Genomic DNA, 23,124 nt, shown 5'->3' with positions numbered 1-23,124 from the left:
CGGGCTCCCAGCCCCCCTGTTCTAACCCACCAGCCCCCGCTGCCCTCCCAGAGCCGGGGAGAGAACCCAGGAGTCCGGGCTCCCAGCCCCCTGTTCTAACCCACCAGCCACCGCTGCCCTCCCAGAGCCGGGGAGAGAACCCAGGAGTCCGGGCTCCCAGCCCCCTGTTCTAACCCACCAGCCACCGCTGCCCTCCCAGAGCCGGGGAGAGAACCCAGGAGTCCGGGCTCCCAGCCCCCCTGTTCTAACCCACCAGCCCCCGCTGCCCTCCCAGAGCCGGGGAGAGAACCCAGGAGTCCGGGCTCCCAGCCCCCTGTTCTAACCCACCAGCCCCCGCTGCCCTCCCAGAGCCGGGGAGAGAACCCAGGAGTCCGGGCTCCCAGCCCCCCTGTTCTAACCCACCAGCCCCCGCTGCCCTCCCAGAGCTGGGGAGAGAGCCCAGGAGTCTGGGCTCCCAGCCCCCTGTTCTAACCCACCAGCCCCCGCTGCCCTCCCAGAGCCGGGGAGAGAACCCAGGAGTCCGGGCTCCCAGCCCCCTGTTCTAACCCACCAGCCCCCGCTGCCCTCCCAGAGCCGGGGAGAGAACCCAGGAGTCCGGGCTCCCAGCCCCCCTGTTCTAACCCACCAGCCCCCGCTGCCCTCCCAGAGCCGGGGAGAGAACCCAGGAGTCCGGGCTCCCAGCCCCCCTGTTCTAACCCACCAGCCCCCGCTGCCCTCCCAGAGCTGGGGAGAGAGCCCAGGAGTCCGGGCTCCCAGCCCCCTGTTCTAACCCACCAGCCCCCGCTGCCCTCCCAGAGCCGGGGAGAGAACCCAGGAGTCCGGGCTCCCAGCCCCCTGTTCTAACCCACCAGCCCCCGCTGCCCTCCCAGAGCCGGGGAGAGAACCCAGGAGTCCGGGCTCCCAGCCCCCCCGTTCTAACCCACCAGCCCCACTGTTTCTCCATGCTAGGTGTAATATTAGCTGTGACCTTTCCAGAGGGGCACATGGGTCTGTTTGGAACAGCTCCCCGGTTTGTTTTGCTTCCGCTGAGTCGATGGGGAGCTGACTGAGCCCTCCTACCAACACCCCCCCGACCCTCATGCCCCAGCCCCACCTTCTCCAACCCACTTGACCCTCTGAGCCATGGAGCAAAAGCCAGCTAAGATACCAGGTAAGGGAGCAAAGACCTTGACAAAATACACTTGCCCCGAGTTGGGTCAAGTGGTTTGCGGGCGGAGGGACTGGGAGCCAGGACTCCTGGGTTCTCTCCTTGGCTCTGGGAGGGGAGTGGGGTCTGGTGGTTAGAGCAGGCCCAGCCTGGTGGTTTTTTTTAATGCATCCAGCCACATCATTGGCATTAGGCCTGCTTGCCTGTCCCCTAGATAGGGAGAATTCCAAGAGTCCCCCCTGCAATTTCCCCCTTGCGAGGGTCCTTTGCTGGGATCCAGCCCCTCCCCAACATCCCCCAGTCCGCTCTGCTCTTGGGGTGACAGCGCTGGAAGATTTACGCTTGGTGTTGGCCTGCCAGGGCCCCAGATTGGCAGGCGATTTGGAGAGCCTGGGGAAAGTGCCCCCTGCCCCATTCTGCACTGGGGGCGGGGGAATGTCCTCCCTGACCTCTAGCCTCCCTCTGTGAGGGGGCATCGGCCTTTGGCCCTAAGCCTGGCACGCTGGCAGGGCTCCTGGGCATGTGGATGATCAGCACGGGAAGTAGGGGGATTGGAGCCAGTGCACAGGGGACCCACTGTCTGGACAGGCACAGAGTCAGAGCTATGGGCCTGCTGGCTGAGGGGGGTTGGGAATGGGGCACAGGGCCTGTCCACTCTGGGGGGCGCCAGCTCCCATCCGGCCCCAGGGCAGGGACTGGCTGGCTCAGGGGGCGGTGATTGGTGTTATCTGCAGCGTACACAGCACGGGGGTCAGTGATCTTGGTGTCCATCGTTCCCCCCTTCTCCCTCCACCCCCCTGGCAGGCTGCCCAGAGGGTGAGACCAGCCAGTCCCAGGGCAAGGGACAGCCTGTGGGGCTGAGGTGCCTGGCGAGCTCCCAGGGAGCAGGATGTCGGCCGAGGTGGGGGAGCTCACCCAGACGCCGCTGCAGAAAGTGTGGATCCCGCGCACCAGCAACCGGCTGCACCAGCGCAGGGGGTGTGAGTGGGGGGTGGCCTGTGGGGGGAGCTGGGCAGGGACTGGCTGGCTCAGGGGGGCAGGAATGGGGCATTGGGCCTGTCCCCTCTAGGGGGCACAGGTTCCTTGCTGGCTAAGGGAGGTGGGGAATGGAGCCCAGGGCCTGTCCCTCTAGGGGGTTCAGGGCCCAGGGTGTGGGGGTTTGAGGGTGCAGCTTGTTTTGGGGGTCTGGCCTCTAGCCCCCCATTCCTCTTGCTAACTGTGTCCATTCTCCCCCACACAACAGCCTCTGTGCCTCAGTTTACCAATTCACCCACTATGGTGATCCTGGTGGGGCTGCCAGCCCGTGGGAAGACCTATATCTCCAAGAAGCTGACCCGCTACCTGAACTGGATTGGGATCCCCACAAAGGGTGAGGTGAAGGGTAGGCTGGGGTTCAGAGGAGATGGGGGGGTGAAGATTGGGATGGCTCTAAGGGGGGGGGTCTGTGGAGCTGGCAGGGACAGAGATCTCTGGGTGGAGGGAGTTATGGGGTGGGGCAGGGGAGTTCTCTGATTGTGGTGGCAGGAAAGTAGAGGGCAGGGTGGGTGTCTGTCAGGGGCCTGTGGGGAGGGGTATGGGGACCTCAGCCCACCCCCCACTCTCCCCGCAGTGTTCAACGTGGGGCAGTATCGCCGCGAGGCCGTGCAGACCTACAAAAACTATGAGTTCTTCCGGCCAGATAACCAGGAGGCCATGCACATACGCAGGTGAGGGGGTGAGCTGGGGGCACTGCTGGAGGGAAGTTTGCAGCACAGCTTGGGGGAGGGTGGGGTATGTGTAAGGGTCTCACCCCTCCTCTCCCCCCAGGCAGTGTGCTCTGGCCGCTCTGAAGGATGTCCACGCTTACCTGAGCCGCGAGGAAGGACAGGTCGCGGTAAGAGGGACCCTCCCCCTTCCTCCCCCCGGCCGGGCCCACGGGCCCATCTACCCCGGCCTCATGCCTGCTCCTATGTTCAGGTGTTTGACGCCACCAACACAACACGGGAGCGAAGGAACATGATCCTGCAATTTGCCAGTGACCATGGCTACAAGGTAAAGAGGGGGGCATGGGTCTGGCCCAAGGCACTGCTACAGGGGAAGTCCACAGTACTTCAGGGGCCTTGGTTGTGGGCTCCACTGTGGGGAAACTCACAGTGCTGGGGAGAAGTGTCCGGCTGGGGGCACTTTCAGTGGGGAAGGGTGCAGTGTTGGGGGGGCTGGGAGCACTGCTGGGGGAAGTGCGCAGTGCTGGGCTCTCCAGTCTCACTGTCAGACCCACTTTAACCCCCCTCCCAGGTGTTTTTCATTGAGTCCATCTGTGATGACCCCGATATCATCGAGGAGAACATCACAGTGAGAGAAACACCGCCCCACCCCCCCCGTAGGGACCCGGGCAGCCCGGTGTGTGTCCCCCCCAACACACACATGGGAAGGTGGGTGGCCCGGGGTGTCCTCCCACGACACATCCAATCCACACACCCACCTGGAGGGAGGTGGGTGGCCCAATGTGTATGTCTCCCCCCCACACACACCCCCCCCGGGGGGCGAGAGCGTCCTGGTGTCCACACCCCCCCCAGGGGGAGGCGGGTGTCCCGGTGTCCCACACCCCCCCCAGGGGGAGGCGGGTGTCCCGGTGTCCCACTCACACACCCAGGGGGAGGTGGGCGTCCCGGTGTCCCCATCCCCCTCCCACACGCCCCGGGGGGGGATGGCGTCCCGGTGTCCCACACACCCCCCAGGGGGAGGCGGGCGTCCCGGTGTCCCACTCACACACCCAGGGGGAGGTGGGCGGCCAGGTGTCCCCGTCCCCCTCCCACGCCCCCCAGGGCAGGGGGATTGCAGCCCGTCGGCTCTGGGCCCATTTCCCTGGTGTCCCGCCTGCAGCAAGTGAAGCTGAGCAGCCCAGACTACAAGGACTGCAAGCGGGAGGAGGTGGTGGGGGATTTCCTCAAGCGCATCGAGTGCTACCAGCTCAACTACCAGCCCCTGGACGACGAGCTGGACAGGTGAGACCCCCTCCACCCAGAGTGGGGAGAGAACCCAGGCGTCCTGGCTCCCAGCCCCCCCTACTCTAACCACCAGACCCCACTCCCCTCCTAGGCTGGGACCCAGGTATGCTGACCCCCTTCTCCCCCCACAGAGCCCTGTCCTACATCAAGATCTTCAACGTGGGGCTGCGGTACCTGGTGAACCGGGTGCAGGACCACGTGCAGAGTCGCACCGTGTACTACCTGATGAACATCCACGTCACGCCGCGCGCCATCTACCTCACCCGGCACGGCGAGAGCCAGCTCAACCTGCAGGGGCGCATCGGGGGCGACTCGGGGCTCTCCCCCCGTGGCAAGCAGGTGGGGACGGGGCATGGGGCAACTCGGGGCTCTCCCCCCATGGCATGCAGGTGGGGGCTGGCACCCATCTTAAGGGGGCTTGGGGGGCACGGATGGGGCGATTGCAGCATCCCCATAGTGTGAACGTTTGGGAGGCTTGAGAACTGTATCCCATAGCAAGTGGGGATGGGGGAGGGGGACCCATAGCAAGCAGGTTTGGGGGGCTGGGATGGGGCAGTTGCTACCAGGGGATCAGGGCTCTTCCGTTCTAGAAGCAGCGACACAGGGAGGGGAGCCAGGGCTCCCCAGTTGAGGGACAGGGGTCACCCCCTCTCTGCCCCCTCTAGTTTTCCTGCGCCTTGGCCAGCTTCGTCGAGAGCCAGAACATCCAGGAGCTTAAGGTGTGGACCAGCCACATGAAGCGGACGATCCAGACGGCTGAGGCCCTGCATGTGCCCTACGAGCAGTGGAAGGCACTGAACGAGATTGATGCGGTGAGAACCCTGGCGTCCGCCCCGCCCCCTGTCCTCACTCTAACCCGCTAGATCCCCCCCTTCCCTCCCAGAGGTGGGGACAGAATCCGGGTGTCCAGCCACCCTTGTGTAACGGCATGGGGTGTTTCAGGGCGTCTGTGAGGAAATGTCCTATGAGGAGATCCAGACCCATCACCCGGAGGAGTTTGCCCTACGCGATCAAGACAAGTACCGGTACCGATACCCGAAAGGGGAGGTAAGGGGCGTGCTCTGCACCCTGATTAGAGCGGGATCAGAGGGATGAAGGGGGGCAATTCACTTGTCAGTAACCTATGAAACTCCCTGCCACATGATCTTGGAGGCAAATTACAGTGACAGACATAAATAATCTGGGGAACTCACTGCTACTGAGCATTGCCAGGGGGATGAGTTTAGTCACACATTCAGACTGTGGAACTCCTTGCCAGCAAGTGTTCCCAGAAGTTTAGTGACTGGTCTCCTGGTGTGGGGTATTCCTAAAGGGAATGAATTTGGCAACACACTTAGCCTGTGGAACTTCCTGCCCCATGATGTAGGGGGCAGATTTTTTTTTTTTTTTTTTTTTTTTTTTTTTACACACAATGGGCCCATGGAACTTCCTGCCACTGTAGAATCTATGGCCGGATTTGGGTGACAATTGTTGTTAACCAGTGCCGGTGGGGAGGAGATGGAGGGAGGCAGCATCTCTCTCATTGACATCAGCCCCCCCCCACAATCGTCCTCAGTCATACGAAGACCTGGTGCAGCGGCTGGAGCCCGTCATCATGGAGCTGGAGCGGCAGGAGAATGTGCTGGTGATCTGCCATCAGGCCGTCATGCGCTGTCTGCTGGCCTACTTCCTGGACAAGAGCGCAGGTACCCCCTCAACTACCCACTCCCAGCCCGCTGCCCCCTTGGGATACGCTGTACCTGTAACCCCCATGTCTATCATTCATAGATGGCTGTGATATTTCATACAAAGCATGCCATATAAGGTATCGTAGGAAAGGTCATGATGTGCTGAACCCCATTGTTCTGTCCAGATATGTACATCGTTAACGTGTAAGACTTTACTCCATGGCTATTATTGAAGTATGGTGTAAGTCTGGGAGTCGGCCACAGCCAGTTCTCCAGTGACCCACATGCAGGTGGGTGCTCAATGATCCTTCATCAGCGAGGGGTGCAGGCATCACACCATGGGGGGATTGCTTCGCTCTGTGATGTCTGGGCTGGTGTGTGCGAGGCACAGGGACTGAGGGTATAAAATAGAGGACAGTGGCATCATGCTTTGGCCTTTCTCCTCCCCCACCTACACTGGAAGCAGCAAGAACACTGGGAAGATCAAGACTTGAACCGAGGAGGCTGGTCCCAAGCTTAAGGGGGAAGCCAGCGTATGAAGGACAGTAACTTGCCTCCAACACCCGGGGGGTGAGAGAAACTGCTTGGTCCAAATACTGCTCCGTTGAGTAAGGTTTGGGACTTAGACGGTGTCCTTCCCTTTTATTTTCTTTGGTAAGTCTCTGACCTTTTGAGCAGGACTCTACATTTTTGTGCCTATCCCCTTAATTCTCCAGCCCTGGACGTCTCTTACTGCTCTGCTAGTGGCAAGCAGCTACCCCAGGCCCATGCCCCGGCCCCCCAGAAAAGTGCCCCACATGTGCTCTCCCAGCCACTCACGAACAGATACAGGGCGACACCTGCGCATCCCTTAGTCCCAGCCTTGCACCCCAGAAATGTGTGGCTCACACTGCTCAGGACCCCTCCTAAACAGTGCAAAAGTCAGTCATTCCATCAACCAGTAACAAACACGCCCCAGCCTTTGTTAACCTGAGGAGAGATGCCCCAACCACAATGGTTTAGAGAAACTGTTAAAACAGGTGCATTGACTAGAGCAGGAGAGCTGTTAAGTGACATGGGCACAAAAGTCTGAACTGGTTACCACCGAAAATAAAAGGATAAAAGCACCACCTAACTCATAAACTTTACCAAGCTAAATACGATTTGAAAGCAAAAGGTCTCTCACCCCAGAACTTTCAGCGGTCCCTGCTAAGTGGAAAGCCATCTAGTTTGGACCAATCCTCCCAGTTCACTGATGGGTTTTTGATCCCATGTGTAGAGATGGGGGCAGAGAGGGAGCCACTCTTCTTATATCCTGACCCTTTGCACTGAAAATCCTTGCTGGCCCATGGGATCATGAAGTTCCATGATGTACGTATTCTGTGAATTGTCCTTCATATCAATTGTACATGCCTTCGTCTATCCCTTTTCCCCTTCTGTTGAATGTCCAATTAGACAGGTCATGGCTCTAACACTTTGCTGGCAAGCCAGTGTGTCTTTGTCCCTGGGAAATTGGCTTGTGAGTGTTGCCCAGAATTATAACACGTCAGTAACAATCATATAGCCAAATCTCATAACTCCCTATACAACGTTGATACACACAGTGTAACAGGACAACAATGTTCAGCAGATTATGACTTTTCAAAGTATACACAAGGCATGCTTTATACCAAATATAACAACCATTTAAAAGTAGTGAATATGAGGGACAGTGTGGCATGGGCTGAATCCTGTTCACACCAAAACTCCCCCATCTCACTGCCCTCTTCTCTCCCCACAGAGGAGTTGCCCTATCTGAAATGCCCACTACACACCGTGCTCAAACTGACCCCCGTGGCATATGGTGAGTGCATCTCTTTTCACCACAGGCTGGTCCCGCTGCCCTCAGACAGGTGCCAGATCCCTCTGGGCCCATTCACATCCCACTGGCAGGTCCCTCCCCCCCCCAAAAAAATGTGGGGACCACACCCAGTTATACTCCCCACCCCAGGGAGGAAAGTGGGGGGGCATGGATCTCTCTGCTCTAACCTAGGGGCCTTTTCCTTTATGGGGTGCTGGCAGGTTGCCAAGTGGAGTCCATTTTCCTCAACGTGGAGGCCGTGAACACACACCGGGAGCGCCCCCAGGTGAGTGGCTTCTCCCCCTGCCCCCAAACTGGGGGACTAGGCCAATGCAGTCTCCCAGTCCTGATCTCAATGAGGGACACCCCAAAACTGACAAAAGCCCATGTGAAATTAACACCCTCCACACCTGGATCCCAGCTCCTCCTGTCTCCTCCAACCCACACCCACCTGAGGAGGGGGAAGCAGATCTGCATGCCCCCGCTAACCATTTCCTCTTATCTCCCCTCCTCGGCCACCTCCATCTCAGCACCTGCCCCACAAGTCTAGCCTGCTCCCCCCTTACTGGCACTACCGGACCAACCCTTTGGCCAGCCTGGAGCCCACCAAATGGTCCCACTTGGAAGATCTTGGTCTGACAGCTTTCTCACAGCTTGGGGTGCAGGTAAAGTCAGTTTTGCCCCCCTTAATCAGGCTGGGCCCCCTTCCTGCCAGCTCCTAAACCGCCTCACTGCCCCCTTCCTGCCCCCCATCCCACTACACTGCTACTAAAGTCTGTGTGTAACCTGTGCTAACCCCATTCACATCCCTGAGGGTGCACCTGACACCCCACCTGACAGCAGGGGTCCATCACAGACACCCCTGAATGAGATCAGGGCTCCTGGCATGCCAGGCATGACACAGCCCTAATGAGACAGTCCCTCCCCCAGAGAACAATCTAAATGATTAGGGGTAGGGAGTGAAAACTGAGGCACAAAGGGACACCCCCACGCTCTCAAAGCCATGGGACCAGGCACGGCTCCAGCCCGCAAGGCGCACGTAACCCTGTGCCCCCCGGATCTCGTTGCAGAATGTCGACGTGACACGGGAGCCTGAGGAAGCACTGGGGACGGTGCCCCCCCACTATTAACTGCTCGCGCCCAATAAAGCCGGCTCTCTCCTTTGCCAAGGCTGTGTAGTCAGTGCTGTTGTCCCCAGGATGGTGGTGGGGCTAGATCGAGGCCTTGGGCCCCGGCTCCTGAAGTCACAGATAGCCACATGAGCTCGGCTTTCAATTAGTTTCTAGCCCACAGCAAGCCTGAGTCAGTCACTCGGCAAGGGTGGGGAGCTTCCCTGGAGCAACACTGCCTGAGTCTGCAGAGAGCCTGAGCCAATTGCTCGGCAAGAGGGGAGCTGCCCTGAGCGTAACCACACGGCAAGGCTCCGTGATTGCCATGGGGCATTAATACCACTGGGAGGCACTGCAGCAGCAGCAGCAGACACAGCCCCAGCTGTCAGGTAATGGACCCACTCAGCTATGCAATGCTAAGAACTGGGGCTCCCCAGCTGCCTGTTGCAAAGACCCCACGAGTAACACAATTGACCCCCACCACTAACAGGGGTTGGGGGCTTTATTTGAAAGTAATGTGGGGTGAATTACAAGGGTGAGAGGTCACCGCTGGGCCCTCTGTGCAGAAGAAACCCACTGCGGGGCGACTTGGGAGAGAGGGGTTTGCACAAGCTTCCTGGGCCCCTCCCCAGAAAGGTGAGGAGGGATCTCTACAGCTGCTGTGCCAGGGGGGCACTGGGATCAGGAGGGCAAAGGCAGTGTCCCACTGAATCCTTGGACACTGGGCTCCGCGTGGGCAGAGGCCCCCGCTCCCAAGGGCTGCTGGTTCACAAGGCGCCATGGGGTGGAGCACCTGTGGGTGAAGTGGACCAGGCTGACTGCTTCCTTCTGTGTGCCCCCCGGCTGGCCCCCAGCATCTCCAGGGGCACTAGTGTGGTGGGACAGGCCCTCTGCAGCTGCTGCTTCATTGTACTGGCTGGTCCAGGCTGTGGGGTCCTTGCTCTGGATCTGAGGGGCAGAGAAGCAATGGGAGCTGGGACATCTGGGCTGCAATTTCCTCCTCCCTCCCGAGCCTACTTGGGTGCCAGCAGCCCTTAAGGGACACATGGCGACTACCCCCCAAGCCTCAGCCCCTTGGTTGCCCAGAGACTATCCTCCTAAGCCCTGCCCCCTGGCGTTTTAGCCCTCATCCTCCTATCCATGGCTCCCTCTGAGTGACCCCAGCCCCCTGGGCCTAGCCCCCGACAGCACATACCTTGGCGACAAAGTGCAGGATCTGCATCTTGCAGGTCTCCTTGGTGGCCGGCAGCCCGCACTGGAACTGAAACTCGGCCAGGTCCGTGTTGGGCATGCGGCTGTACTCCAGGTACCTGAGGGGTCGGGGCATGGAGATCAGCGACCATCAAATCTTCACACACACCCCCACTCTGTCATTGAGTCCACATCCTCCCTCTGGGCTCTCCCCCCACCCCTCAGCGACCTGCTCCCAGCATGGCAGAGTGGGTACAGCATTGGGGTGCAGACATTGGGGTTCTAGCTGGTCCACTACTCCTTTCCTCTCCCTGTGTCTGTTTCCCCGGGGGACGCAGGCTCCACCCTCCACTGCATCTCCAGAGCCCCTGGGGCCAGCCCTCCTCCCCCTCCCCAGAGGGAAAAGGGCTTGCTTGATCTCCCCAGCTGCCAGAGAAAGGTAAAGGGCCAGCCCAGGCTGCATATGTCCCTGACACCTGTGGGCACAGGGAACTGTCTGCCTGCATGGCAGGGCAGCAAGATCCTCGGCAGCAGGGTATAAACGGCCAGGCTCTGGGCTCCCCTGGCCCTGCGGGATGCAAACTGCCTGCCCCATCGGGCCATCACAGCACCTCAGACTTCCCAGAGCCTGCCTGTGGCAGGGTGGTCACCCTGCCATGCTTCAAAGGGCTTAAAACAGGCCTGAGTGAGGGCTGTAGCCAGAGGAGAGCTAGGCTGATTGGGGGAAGTTGCCACAGGTGGGGCCACATCCCAATCAGGCCACAGCTGGCCCTATAAGAGGGCTGTTAGCCAGGCGCTGAGACAGACTCTCTCTAGCTACACAGAGAGAAGGACCTGGCTGCTGGGGAAGCTGAGGAGGGTACCCAGGGCTGGGCTGGGGAGCTCCAGCCTAGCAGAGCTGCTGGCTGAGGTAAAGGCCCACGAAAGGGTCCTAAGGCTGCAGAGGAGCAGCCCAGACCCAGACAGAGGCAGCTGGTCTGACCCCCTGGCTGATCATGAGTGGTACAGCCTGCCCCAGGGAGTGGGGGCTAGATGATGACTGACAGTAGCCACTGAGGCAAGGGGGGGATGGGGTTGGGGGTTCCCCTAGGAGGGAAGACCCCGACTGAGGGGGTACCGCCAGGGGGCAGAACCCTAATCTAGAAGGGCACCGGGGTCTGGGAGGGGCACAGGGCTAGTGGCAGGTGAGACGCGGAAGGCAGAGGCATTCCTGACTGAAAAGAGCTAATTCCCCGGACAACCGGCAGGAGGCACCGCAGGGCTCTGGGGCAATGTCACCCCAGGAGTCCTGGCTCCCCCACTGCCTAGCTCTAACCACTCTCCTCCCTGACAAGCCCAAACTTACTTTTGCGGGACAAATTGCACAGTCACCAACTCCCTGACGTTCCCAAAGACCTTGTGTCTCTTTCTGGAAGGGTTGGGGATAGGAATGTGTTAAAGGGTAGGACCTCAGGGGGGTCACTGGCTGCCCCACTCTGCAAGCCGCTCCATTGGCTGTTTGATGCACAGAGGGGGAGGAGCCTACTGGGGATTAATCCCTGGTGTCCTAGACTCCACACCTACCCGGGTTCAACTCGCAGTTTCTTCAACATCTCCCACACATCAGCTGAAAGGACAGAGAGAGCCTGTCAATCAGGAGGCAGGGCCCAAAGGGAAGGGGCGGGGCTCTCAGGGAAGGGGTGGGGCTTACACTCCTTAGCAGCATTGCCCCTCATGTAGATGAAGCTGAGGATGACGGTGACGAGGCCCAGTTTGGCCGTGCGATTGTCCCTGCAACGCACAATGGGGGTGTCACTCACCCAGGGAACTCTGTGGAGGACTAGGGATCTGGACAAGGAGGTAAGGGGTTTAATGGCAGAGCAAAGACCCCACTCAAACCTTCCAGAGTTGGGGGGGAAAAACCCAGCATCCTAGCTCCCAGCCTCCCCCATGCCCCTCCCCGAGCTGGGCATAGAACCCAGGAGTCCTGCCTCCCAGGTGCCTCCCTTGCTGTAACCACTAGAGCCAAGGATAGCCTATAGATCTCCCAGCAGACCTCCCCCTGGGCATGGACGCTGCGAGGCAGACTTCTGGCCACTAGGGGGCAGCGGAACAATGCAAGGATGGGGACGTTCAGGGAGCAGCCCTGGCAGTTTTTAGGGGGTGCGTGGAGCCTAATGACAAGGATTAACCCTTGAGGGCTTGGAAGGCTCCCAAGGGGGGGGAAATCTGTGACAGTGCCCCCAGCCAGCCAGCCAGCCAGCCCCCTCCCTCCCTTACTGCTTTAGGTTCTCCCCATCCAGGCCTGGCCGGTTGCTGACCAGTATGTAGATGTCATGCTTAGTGTCTATCTCCACCAGTTGCAGCCCAAACACCTGTGGGGGGGAAAGGTTAACTGCACAGAGGCATGGGATGGGGAGTGGAGTCTTATGGTTAGAGTAGGGGGGTGCAGAGAGCCAGGACTCCTGAGTTCTCTCTTTCAGTGGCTATTAGCCAGGCTGGGCAGGGATGATGTCCCTGGCCTGTTTGCCAGGAGCTGGGAACGGGTGACGGGATGGATCACTTGGTGATCCCCTGTTCTGTTCATTCCCTCTGGGGCACCTGGCACTGGTCACTGTCGGAAGACAGGACACTGGGCTAGATGGACCGTCGGTCTGACCCAGTCTGGCCATTCTCATATTCTCTCTCGGACATTGGGAAGGGACTGACATCTAGGGGCTAGAGCAAGGAGGTCTGGGAGCCAGGACTCCTGTCTTTTAACCCTGACAAAGAGGTAAGTAAAGTTTAATGGTTAGAACAAGGGGCCTGGGAACCAGGACACCTGGGTTCTATTCCTGACATTAGGAGGGGAGGGGCAAGAGGAAAGGGCTGAAAAATAAAGTAGCCAAGACCGACTCAGCACACCAAGGCAAACATAACGGTTTTGAGCAATGTTTAAAGATCGCTCAGTGGAAAGATGGTCCCTCATGCAGCAGGGTGCTCCCTACCACCTGGCACTGATGGGCAGGGGAGCCCCTGCACCCCACCCCACAGCACGGCATCCCCTAGCGCCTGGCACTGCTACAGAAGAGTGCGTCCTGCTGGCTCGGTTAATGATCTCACAGTAGACCTCTTTGTTGTCTTTGATGACGTTCTTCAGAATATCTACAAGGGGGAAGAGGGGGGGCCCTGTTAAAGCCCTTCCAATGGCTCCTAGCACCCCCAGCTGGCAGGACAGGGCCCCTGCAGTGGTAACCCTCTAACCCAGCAGGGCCAGTGGCAGAACTGGAAATAGAAGTCAGGGGTCTGGTGCTGTAACTTCTTAGTGACTGTTCCAGTGACATCCACCTCCTCATCAGCTACCTCCTCCTGGGGATCCCATAGCCTGCATCATGGGGATTCAAGTCGGGTCTCTGAAAGTTTCAAACCTTGCTGGTGACTGGGGAATCAGGACTCCTGGGTTCCATCTGCAGCTCTGGGAGGGGAGTGGGGTCTAGTGGTTAGGGCAGGGTGGCTGTGAATCAGGACTCCTGGGTTCTATCACCAGCTCTGAGAAGGGAGCGCAGGGCAGTGACTACAGAAAACCTAATCAAAGCATATAGATGTAGCACATGCAGTGTGAAAAACACCTTGCCTGAATCCTGACTCTGCTGCTTCAGAGACCTGGGTTCAGACTGAGTGGGGAACAGAAGTGGCCTCAAGGAGCCCCTCTGCTAACCTCAAGGGGGCTGTGGAACCCCCACCCCAAACTCCTTGACCATCTAGCTGCTCTCTTACCTACCCATCTGATGGGGATTTTCTTCTGATCCTTGATCAGCAGGAATTGCACCAATTCATTCACCTGCAGGGGGAAGACAAGCTGTGTTACAAAAAGGGATGGGGCTGCCCTGGGGGAAGAACAGGCTCCCATGACGTCCCCCCATCTTCTGATCCACTTGAGCCCCTGAGAATCTCTCCAAGTTCCGCTGCACCTGGCTGGTGGTCTGGGTCTGGGTCTGGGTCTGGGTCTGCACATAGTCCTCCTCCATGGCCATGTTTTCCACCTGGGCAGAGGTGGAAGAGGAGCAGAGCAGAACGGGCAGGGTAGGGAAGGGATTTGGGTCCCAGAAACTCTCTTTGCTAGGACGAGAGCTGGCTAAGGGAATGGGGCAGGGGGCCTTTCCCCTCTAGGGGGTGCCCGCTTCCATCTGGCTCCAGGGTGGCAGAGGGGTAAGGAATGGGGCACGGGGGGAGTGGCTGGCTGGGGGAGGGGGCACAGCGTAGGGAAGTATCCCCAAGACAAGCTCCATCATGGGAGGGGCCAAGCCCCTGACTGCACCTCATTTGGGCCATCACTCCCAGGCAGATCGTCTGCCCTGTGGGTACGGCGGGGACAGGAGCAAGGGGGGACTGCTAAGGGGGGCTGGGGTTCAGCCTCTGGCTCCTTCACCCCACGGCTGCCCCAGTGGATCCCAGCTCCCAGGGAAGGGGTAGCCAGGCCCCTGCTCCTGCCTCTGGGCCCCACTGCCCCCATGCCAGGGAGGCTTAAAGTCCTTATCAGCTGCAATGGTGGTTGGTTTCCAGTCACTGGGGGTGGGGTGGGTACCCTTCCCCCACGCGTGGGCCATGTCATGGACTCCTAGGCCTGCCCCCTAAAGGCCATGCCCACACCTGCCCCTCTCCCCCATGCCCTCACCCCATTGCAGTTGCAGGAGCCCCCCAGCCCTCCTGGGTCCACAGCCCATGGTCCTGCCCAGCCTTTTCTCCCGCCCCACCCCACGACAGCTTCAGGGGGGCATGAGAAGAATCCTCTCAAAACAGCCCGTTCGCCTCCCTGACCCCAGCAGAGAGCGTTATCAGACGGCTGACGGGTAATCTGGAAGGGGACCCAGGAGATCAGGAGGAGTGTCTCCGGTGCCTCGGTTTCCCTACCTGTCCAATGGGTTGAAATAACCTTTGGCTATTTAGGTGGTCAGGTTTGGGACTGTCTCTTAGTGTATGTACAGTGACTTGCATGATCAGGCACTGCTTTTGGTTGGGGTCTGTGCAGCATCGGGCACAGTGAGGGCACCAATCTCAGTAAGCACCTGGCACAAGGGGCACCCATTGGTGACGGGCATCTGTGTGGCCCCTGGCACAATGGGGGGGCCCTGCTCTCGGTCAGGGTCTCTGCAGTGCCTGGCACAATGGGAGCCTCGTTTCAGCTGGAGTTTGTGCCATGGAAATGTAAAACATTTGGTCACCAGCCCCCTGGGACTAAAACCTGGGTATTTTCAGCCTGCACAGCTCTGGTCTGGGGCGAGTTCCAAACCCACCGCTCGGATAAATAACCAAGACACCAGCACAGGCATCACATTTCCCTGTCAATGACTAATTTCTTTCACGGCTCAGGGTTGCCCCTTCCAGCCTCCTTCAGCTTCTTTCCAATTCCCCCTTTTCTGTGGCTCCAGAATTCTTGGTTTTGTTGTTTTGACTTTTTCAGAAAGAAAGAAGAAGCCTTTTCACTGAGCCTTGGCCCTCTCCTCTTTGGCAGAGGTTGATGTAAACAGCCGCGCCAGGCCAAGAAAGGATCTGGCTCTGTATTTGTTTATTTCCTTGCTTAGCTTCCACCACCTCGAGGGATTGGCACAGCTCTGGCGGGGATCTCAATGCTGCAAGGAGCCACGGAGATCTTCGAATCTGACCTGGGAGACACGGGCTGGGGAATGTCCAGCATTTATCCTGGGATAGCACCCACTGCTTCTGATGGATCTTTCACACCCAGTCCTGATTTAAAGACATCAAGGGAGGGGCATCCACCCTGTCCCTAGGTGAGTTGTTCCGATGATTAACAGTCCTCCCTAGTAAAAATCCGGGCCTTCTCGCTAGTTTGTTTCTTCCTCCATAGAGGGATTTGTTTGTGTGGGTCCTACAAAAAGTAATGCCCCTGGCTTTAGATTGTTTTAAAAAGACGTTGTTGTTATGGTAGAAATGCCCCCACCTGAGCTGGGGCCCCTGTTACGCCAGGCACAGTGCTGCACAGATACCCCCAGACTGACATTGGGACCCCATCACACTGGACACTGCACAGACACCCCCGATCAGGATCAGGGCCCTGTCGCACCGGGTGCTGCACAAACCCCGCCCCTGCTGAGATTGGGGTCTCATCCTGCCAGGCGCTGCACACACTGCCCCCACTGAGATTGGGGCCCCTGGCACAGACACCCCTTGCTGAGATTGAGACCCCATCATGCTGTCCCAAAGAGCTTACGATCCAGATAGCACTCAATTCCCAGTTCTGCCACAGAAGCCCCGTGCCTCAGTTTACAGTGGGGATCAGAGCTGTGGGGCTGACCAGAGTGGAGAGGAAGGGTTGGCTCAGAGAGCTGCTTGAGGGGGCCAGGGTCTCGACTTGGTGATGCTGAATGCAGCCCTGAGAAATTGGACCGAATCTTCACCAAGAGATCAAACCATCCAATTGCGCCCCGACAGCCCCTGTAAACTGGCCCAGCCCACCCCCACTCTGCAGGCACCTGGGACCTTTGGACACCCATCTGTCCAGAGGCTGGTTACTCCAAAAAGCAGCTGTGGGATGCTCTAGAGAAACCGATAGCCCTTCACCTCCAGCTTGCTCCTGTCCCAATCCAGACCCCTGAGGAAGGGGGCAGGATTGGGAGCTGGCTATGGGAGTAGGGTCTAGTGGTTAGAGCAGGGGGCTAGAAGCCAGGGCTCCTGGGTTCTCTCCCAGGCTCTGGGAGGGGAGTAGGGTCTAGTGGTTAGAGCAGGGGGAAGCTGGGGGGGCCAGTCTCCTGGATTCTCTCCCTGGCTCCACCAATGACCCAGAGAGCGGAAGGGCCAGAGCCAGGAACAGAACCCACATGTCCTGGCTTCCACTCCAGCCCCGCTGCCACTAGATCCCAGTGCCTCCCCTGGGCTCTATGGAGTACCGACCTAGCCAGAGCTCCCAACGGAGAGAAATGCTGCATGGCTTCCCTCCCCCTCCATTGCAGCCAAACCCAGAATCTCCCTGCGGTCAGCCTGGCTTGCGTTAATAACAGCGCTCGGAGTTTTCTCCACACCTGAGCCCCTTTACGTCTTTTGCAAATCAGTGTCACAAGAATGACCCCGGCAATTCTGACGTCCTCTGGCTCATGAACTCGAAGGGTCTTCAACAGCCGGTCCCCTGTCCTGGGCTGAATAGGAGCCGGCGCCTCTTAGAAGGGAAAGGCCCCATTCCCCACCTTGCTGAGCCAGCCAGTTCCCACTCTAGGGCTTGACGGGGTGCCCCCTAGAGAGGAAGGGCCCCCAACCCTTTCCCCTAGTCATCCAACCTCCCTCTCCATTGTGGGGGGCAGTCATCTGGCCTGTGCCGTACAGGGGGGCAGACTCGATGATCCCAGCTGTCCTGTCTGGCCCCATGGGAAGAGACGCCCTCATGGATCACGGGGATGTAACTGATGTGAAATCCCGCTCAATAAAATCTCCGTGGCTCCTCCAAGGAAACCCGTTGCACCTGCAACCCTTGAGCCAGGCTGAGTCCTGGCCGTGGAGTTCAGCCCACCAGGTACGCAGAGCCGGCTCCTTTTCCGCTGGCCTTCCGTTCTTCAGCTCCCGGTCTCTGGCTCCTGTGACCCTTGCATGGGCTTCCTTGCATTTTTCCCTTTTTAACCTAGGGCACGGACTTGCCTGAACATTTTGTTTTCATTTCATCTTACAGAGCGGAGAGCGAAGGCCTGGCCTCCCTCCAGCCTCTGAGGGGTGGACAATCACAGCTTGTGTCCGCATGAATGCTGCATTGAGAGGTGCGGGGGGAGAAAAACCCGTGAAGCTTTAAAAAGTGCATCCAAAAAAGAGATCTCGGAGGTTGGTTCTTCTTGGTGGAGCTGCGGGGACACATCATGCCAATGCTGAGACAGCTGCTGCTCCTTCCCTTTGCTCTCCTAATGTGCCTGGAACCTCTACCCAGCACCGGGCACCCCCGTATTCCAGAGGTGAGGCCGTTTGTTTTTCCCCCCCTTGCTAAGTTTTGGGGTCTAGTGGCTACAGCAGAGGACGTGAAATCCAGGAGCCCTGACCTTGTTGTCATCTCCAAATCACAATCGTACCTCACGTTCTCTGCTCTAACCACTAGAATCCACTTCCCTCCCAGATCCAGGGTTAGAATCTGGGAGTGCTGACAGCACCCCTGCTCTAACCCACTACACCCCACTGCCCTCCAAGAGCTGGGGAGAGAACCCAGGAGTCCTGGCTCCCAGCCCCCCTGCTCTAACCCACTACACTTCACTGCCCTCCAAGAGCCAGGGAGAGAACCCAGGCGTTCTGATTCCAGTCTAGTCATCTAACCACTCTGATCCCATCTCCTACCCCTAGTCAAAACTCTTCTTGTTGCAACAACTGCATCAGTTGGGCTGGGTCACTTGTCTCTAGATCAGGGGTGGCCAACCTGAGCCTGAGAAGGAGCCAGAATTTACCAATGTACATTGCCAAAGAGCCACAGTAATATGTCAGCAGCTCCCCCACCCCATTCCCAGCGCCTCCCACCCACCTGCCGATCAGCGTCTCCCCCTCCCTCCCTGCACTTCCAGATCAGCTGTTTCGTGGCGTGCAGGAGGCTCTGGGGAGGAGGGGGAAGGAGTGAGGGCATTGCAGGCTCAGGGGACGGGGGGAAGGGGTGGAGTGGGGGAAGGGCCTGTGGCAGAGCCAGGGGTTGAGCAGTGAGCCTGCCCCCGCCCCAGCACATTGGAAAGTTGGCGCCTGTAGCTCCAGCCCCGGAGTCGGTGCCTAGCCAAGGAGCTGCATATTAACTTCTGAAGAGCCGCACGTGGCCCTGGAGCCACAGGTTGAGCACCCCTGCTCTAGATTGTAAGGCAGATGCTGGATCTTTCAGTCTGTTTGTCCAGCACCTAGCACAGCATAAGAGTGATCCTGATTGAGCCTTCTGGTGCGACAGTAATATGAGTGTGCTCTGCTGAGGATGGGCGGAAGAGAGAAAAGAGCCAATACAAATTAAAACCACTGCTTTCTGCCAATGGAAAGAGAAACGGGTGTGTAGCTGGGGTCTGGCTCCATTGACTCTAACGGAGCTATGGCCAGCTGACCCCAGATGGGGTCTGGCCCTTTTGATTTCATGGAGCTACCGCTGATGGACACAGGCTGGGGGTCTGGCCCCATTGACTCTAATGGAGCTACAGCCGATGATTTATTAGGAGAGGCTGAGGGAACTGGGCTTATTTAATCTGCAGAAGAGAAGAGTGAGGGGGGATTTGACAGCAGCCTTCAACTCCCTGAAGGGGGTTCCCAAGAGGATGGAGCTCGGCTGTTCTCAGTGGGGGCAGATGACAGAACAAGGAGCAATGGTCTCAAGTTGCAGTGCGGGAGGTCTGGGTTGGATAGTAGGAAACACTATTTCCCTAGGATGGTGGTGAAGCCCTGGAATGGGTTACCTAGGGCAGTGGTGGGATCTCCATCCTTAGAGATTTTTAAGGCCCGGCTTGACAAAGCCCTGGCTGGGATGATTTAGTTGGGGTTGGTCTTGCTTTGAGCAAGGGGTTGGACTAGATGACCTCCTGAGGTCTCTTCAAACCCTGATCTTTTATGACTCTATGACCCCAGCTGGGGATCTCGCCCCATTGATTCCTTGGAGCTATGGATGATGGATACTGGCTGGGGGTCTGGTCCCATGTGATGGACACCGACTGGGGGTGCGGTCCCATTGACTCTAATGGAGCTATGGCCAATTGAACCCAGCTGGGGTCTGGCCCCATTGATTCCATGGAGATGGACCCCAGCTGGGGTCTGGGGCAGGGTGCTGGGTCTCCGTTGTAGCTAAGCAGGGCTCCCGCTGGAGCCACTCCTCAGTGTGCTTCGTTGGGTGAGCCCCAGACTCACGCAGCTGCCTTAGACCCAGAGCCAGTGCAGCCAGGAATCTCCCATTTTGCACCAACGGAGGGAAATCCATCAGGGGCTGGGGAGATTTTGCGAGGAAAGAGGAGCTAGATCAGGCAGGTGTCATAGCGGAAGGGCCTGCTTCTGGAGTCCTGGGGCAGCGGGAGAATTTCAGCTTTGATTTCAATAGAAAGAATAAATTTTTAGTTCTTGTGCGTTAGAGCGGGGCATCTGAGGGGTGTCTGGGAGCCAGGACACCTGGCTTCTCCCCCCAACTCTGGAATGAGGCCCTCTGGGCAAACCCCCTTTCAGCCATGCGCAGGGCAAGGCTCTCTGGAGACACCCTCCTACACATCCCTGTTTCTGTGCCCAGCTCACCATGGCCAGCTTCTCCATCCGCTCCACCATTGTGTCCCGCTACGCCTCCACCTGTGTTCGGACCGACCTGAGCAACCCCCACGCCGAGCCCAAGGAAGCCATCTTCGACCTAGACCTGCCCGGCTCGGCCTTCATCTCCAACTTCACCATGTGAGACCGGGACAGGTCCCAGCCATGCAAAGCCGCGGCCACACCCCCACACCTTGGGGATGGCAGGGGAAGGGGGTTTGGAAATGCGTTTCCGTTGGATCCAGGGATGGAGGGGGACTGGAAGGGACACAGCAGTGGAGGAGAGTGCAAGTGAGATAGATTAGATAGATAGAGGGGTGTGTGGGGATGGGTGGCTGAAGGGATGGATGGAGGGGTGGGGATGAGGAGGAAGGAAGGGATGGAGGGGTGGGGATGGGTGGTTGGATGGTAGGGATGGGGATGGATGGAGGAGTATGTGGGGAAGGATGGAAGTATGGGAATGGAGAGATGGTTGGAGGGGTGGGGATGGGGATGGAGGGAGGCATGGAGGGGTAGGGATGGGTGGATGGGATGGGGACAGAGGGTCCCCAAAACCAGGTCTGATCAAGGAGACCCACCCCCACTGTCTGTTGCTATCAGGCAGGTTTAAGGCCATGTCCCATAATCCCTCTCTCTTGCATCTTAGAACCATCAACAATAAACTCTATGTGGCTGAGGTGAAAGAGAAGCATCAAGCCAAGAAGATGTACGACGAGGCCCGGAGACAGGGCCGGACAGCGGCTCATGTTGGCACTAGGTGAGACCCTGGCACCTAGTGGCTAGAGCGGGCCACTGGGAGCCAGGACTTCTGGGTTCTCTCCCCGGCTCTGAGTGGGGTCTAGGGGGTTGGAGGAGCGAGGGCTGGGAGCCAGGACTCCTGGGTTCTATCTCTGGCTTTGCCCCCCACCCCCAGGGACCGGGAGATGGAGAAGTTCCGGGTCTCTGCCAGCGTGGCGGCTGGCAGCCAGGTGTCCTTCGAGCTGAGCTATGAGGAGCTGCTGCAGCGGCATCTGGGCAAGTACCAGCACGCCGTGAGTGTGCGTCCCCAGCAGGTGGTGGGGAACCTCACCGTGGAGGTGAGCATCTCGGAGCGCACCGGCATCGACTACGTCCACGTGCTGCCCCTCCGCACCAGCCGCCTGCTTACCAACACTGTGCGAGGTACAAACGGTTCACACCTCTGCAAGTGGTCGGCTCAGGCTCTCTGCACACTAGTCAGGCATTGGTGCATCTGTCACATTTTTGATCTTCAACCCCGTAACTTAGAAACTTTCTCTTCTTTTTTTTTTTAACCTGGTAGCTGGGATTCTGCTGCAGTTCAGTGGCCAAGAGCCCTGGCGCATTTGTGACCATTCCCCGGTTACTCAGGATACAAGTCGCTTTGTTGCCATCTGCCACTAACAAGAGGGAATCTTTCTGGTGGTAGCCACTCCAGCACTCCTCTCTGGGCTGGGCCAGCCCTAACTTTGCCTGGCAGCTTAACAATAGTGCACCCACTCTCCGAGTTCTGCGTTATCTCGCTCCTGAAATCCCCAATTCTCAGCCCCCTAGGTGGAGCGTGCTCCAGCTTACTAGCTTTCCCCCGCTCCCCATGTAACGCAGGGCACGTGTGGGCACTTCTAAAAAAAGGTTCATTAAAGTAAGACTCGAGTGAACTAGAACCAGTGATGGAAATAAGTGGGGACCAAACTAGATTCTGAAACCCCAACCTGGGTCTAGACTTATGGATCGCTCCCTCTCCTAGCTAACCAAGTAGGATTTTCCCCCAGGTCGGCTGGAACATTTTTCGCCTCCCTCCGTGGCATGGGGCACTGCTCACTGACTGGTTCGAACTAGAGGAAATGGAAGAGTCTCTGTAATCTGAAGACTTGACATCAAAATTTGAGGGCACCAGTAACTCAGCCAGTGGTTCTGGCTTCTTGCCGGCATGGGCGGGGAAGGCCCTGAGCCTGCGATGTGCAGGAGATCAGGCTGGTGACTCTGATGGTCCCTGAGAGGTGACGTGGGGGCATTTTGCCTGGAGTTTGCCAGGGATAATTTTGGGAGGGAGCAAAGCAGCTCAACTGGCTGATGAGTAACAATGCTGAGACATTTCTCCTCCAAGCCCAGCCAACCTGCTTTCAGTAGGAACATGTTGGCCCTTAACTGTTACCCGTTCGAATGTCTCGCAACGGTTCCGAGGCCTGATGAGTTACGAGCTTTCCGTAGACACCTCACGTGAAATACCCTGCCCAATCTAGAGTCGCCGATCTCGAGGCCAGGTGGGATTGTTGTGACCATCTCGTCTGACCTCCTGTGTAACTCGCCAGAGAGCTGCCCCACATCACACCTAGAGCAGGGCTTGCAAAAAAGAGATCCTGTCTTGATGGAAAAGTCGCCAGTGCTGGGGAATCCAGCACAACCCTTGGGAACCCGCTCCGATGGTTATTGACTCTCACCGTTAAAACTGACACCTGATTTCCGCTCTGAATTTGTCTAGCTTCAACGTCCAGCTGTTGGATCGAAGAGCCGGTTGTTAAATATTTGTGCCCCGTGTAGGGACTTCTAGTGGGGATCACGGCACCCCTTTGCCTTCTCTTTGTGACGCAAACTAGATTGAGCTCTGGGAGTCTCTTGCTCTCAGGCCGGTTCCCTATCCCTTGTATTGTTCTCGTGGCTCTCCTCTGACCCCTCCCCAACTTATCACCCTCCTGCTTGAAGTGCGGGCAGCAGGACTGCACACAGCAGCCCAGCCACAGCGGTTGCACCGGGGCCAGATCCAGAGGGGGAAGCTCCCGCTCGAGAGTCCCCGGTTTATACAGCGTTAGCTCTTTGGGCCCCTGCGCCGCACTGGGAATTCCTGTTCCGCTGATTCTCCCTCACGACCCCCAAGTCTTTTTTTATGTCGCTGCTTGCCAGGAGAGGGGCCCCAGCCTGTAAGGCTGGCCAGCATACCTTGTGCCCAGAGGGACGCATTTCCATGGAGCCACGCTGTTCGCCTGCACCCAGCGGCCACCCAGCTTGCTCTGTATCCGTG

The 23,124-nt window shown here is 58.3% G+C and overlaps 4 protein-coding genes across 7 annotated transcripts in view; 2 read left to right on the top strand and 2 right to left on the bottom strand.

Annotated features, from left to right (window-relative positions):
• Positions 1-899: 899 nt before the first annotated feature.
• Positions 900-8,784, top strand: PFKFB1 (6-phosphofructo-2-kinase/fructose-2,6-biphosphatase 1). 2 transcript variants are annotated; one of them, XM_043501557.1, is made up of 15 exons: positions 900-1,150; positions 2,391-2,516; positions 2,757-2,853; positions 2,954-3,020; positions 3,104-3,178; positions 3,422-3,478; positions 4,010-4,131; positions 4,266-4,473; positions 4,800-4,946; positions 5,077-5,181; positions 5,690-5,819; positions 7,561-7,623; positions 7,842-7,906; positions 8,151-8,285; positions 8,691-8,784. In XM_043501557.1, exons 1-15 carry the CDS (start codon positions 1,123-1,125, stop codon positions 8,748-8,750), a joined length of 1,485 nt encoding a protein of 494 aa, XP_043357492.1. In that variant the 5' UTR covers positions 900-1,122; the 3' UTR covers positions 8,751-8,784. The 2 variants fall into 2 exon arrangements, with proteins under 2 accessions (XP_043357492.1, XP_038237615.1); XM_038381687.2 differs by lacking the exon at positions 8,151-8,285 and having other exon boundaries at positions 902-1,150.
• LOC119847047 (non-structural maintenance of chromosomes element 3 homolog) lies at positions 8,672-12,815 on the bottom strand. Its single transcript, XM_043501693.1, has 7 exons — positions 12,804-12,815; positions 12,180-12,274; positions 11,611-11,690; positions 11,484-11,526; positions 11,266-11,328; positions 9,925-10,039; positions 8,672-9,677 (listed from the first exon to the last, which is right to left on the bottom strand). Exons 1-7 carry the CDS (start codon positions 12,813-12,815, stop codon positions 9,411-9,413), a joined length of 675 nt encoding a protein of 224 aa, XP_043357628.1. The 3' UTR covers positions 8,672-9,410.
• ITIH6 (inter-alpha-trypsin inhibitor heavy chain family member 6) overlaps positions 9,036-23,124 on the top strand; it is a 25,314-nt gene continuing 11,225 nt past the window's right edge. Inside the window, exons 1-7 of one of the 3 annotated variants that reach the window (XM_043501509.1) lie at positions 9,036-9,118; positions 11,640-11,759; positions 15,461-15,667; positions 17,554-17,827; positions 20,095-20,249; positions 20,755-20,865; positions 21,022-21,269. In XM_043501509.1, the coding sequence (XP_043357444.1) occupies positions 17,735-17,827; positions 20,095-20,249; positions 20,755-20,865; positions 21,022-21,269 (607 nt within the window). In that variant the 5' untranslated portion in view covers positions 9,036-9,118; positions 11,640-11,759; positions 15,461-15,667; positions 17,554-17,734. Of the gene's footprint in view, positions 9,119-11,639; positions 11,760-15,159; positions 15,668-17,553; positions 17,828-20,094; positions 20,250-20,288; positions 20,400-20,754; positions 20,866-21,021; positions 21,270-23,124 lie in introns of those variants that run through there. The other 2 variants (XM_043501510.1, XM_038381627.2) reach the window with 2 other exon arrangements.
• LOC122457300 (melanoma-associated antigen 10-like) lies at positions 12,518-14,094 on the bottom strand. Its single transcript, XM_043501600.1, has 3 exons — positions 13,802-14,094; positions 13,656-13,719; positions 12,518-13,043 (listed from the first exon to the last, which is right to left on the bottom strand). Exons 1-3 carry the CDS (start codon positions 13,910-13,912, stop codon positions 12,883-12,885), a joined length of 336 nt encoding a protein of 111 aa, XP_043357535.1. The 5' UTR covers positions 13,913-14,094; the 3' UTR covers positions 12,518-12,882.

This window comes from Dermochelys coriacea, chromosome 23, assembly GCF_009764565.3.
Source record: "Dermochelys coriacea isolate rDerCor1 chromosome 23, rDerCor1.pri.v4, whole genome shotgun sequence".
NCBI classification, from domain to species: domain Eukaryota; kingdom Metazoa; phylum Chordata; order Testudines; family Dermochelyidae; genus Dermochelys; species Dermochelys coriacea.
This window is presented reverse-complemented; position numbering and strand designations above follow the sequence as displayed.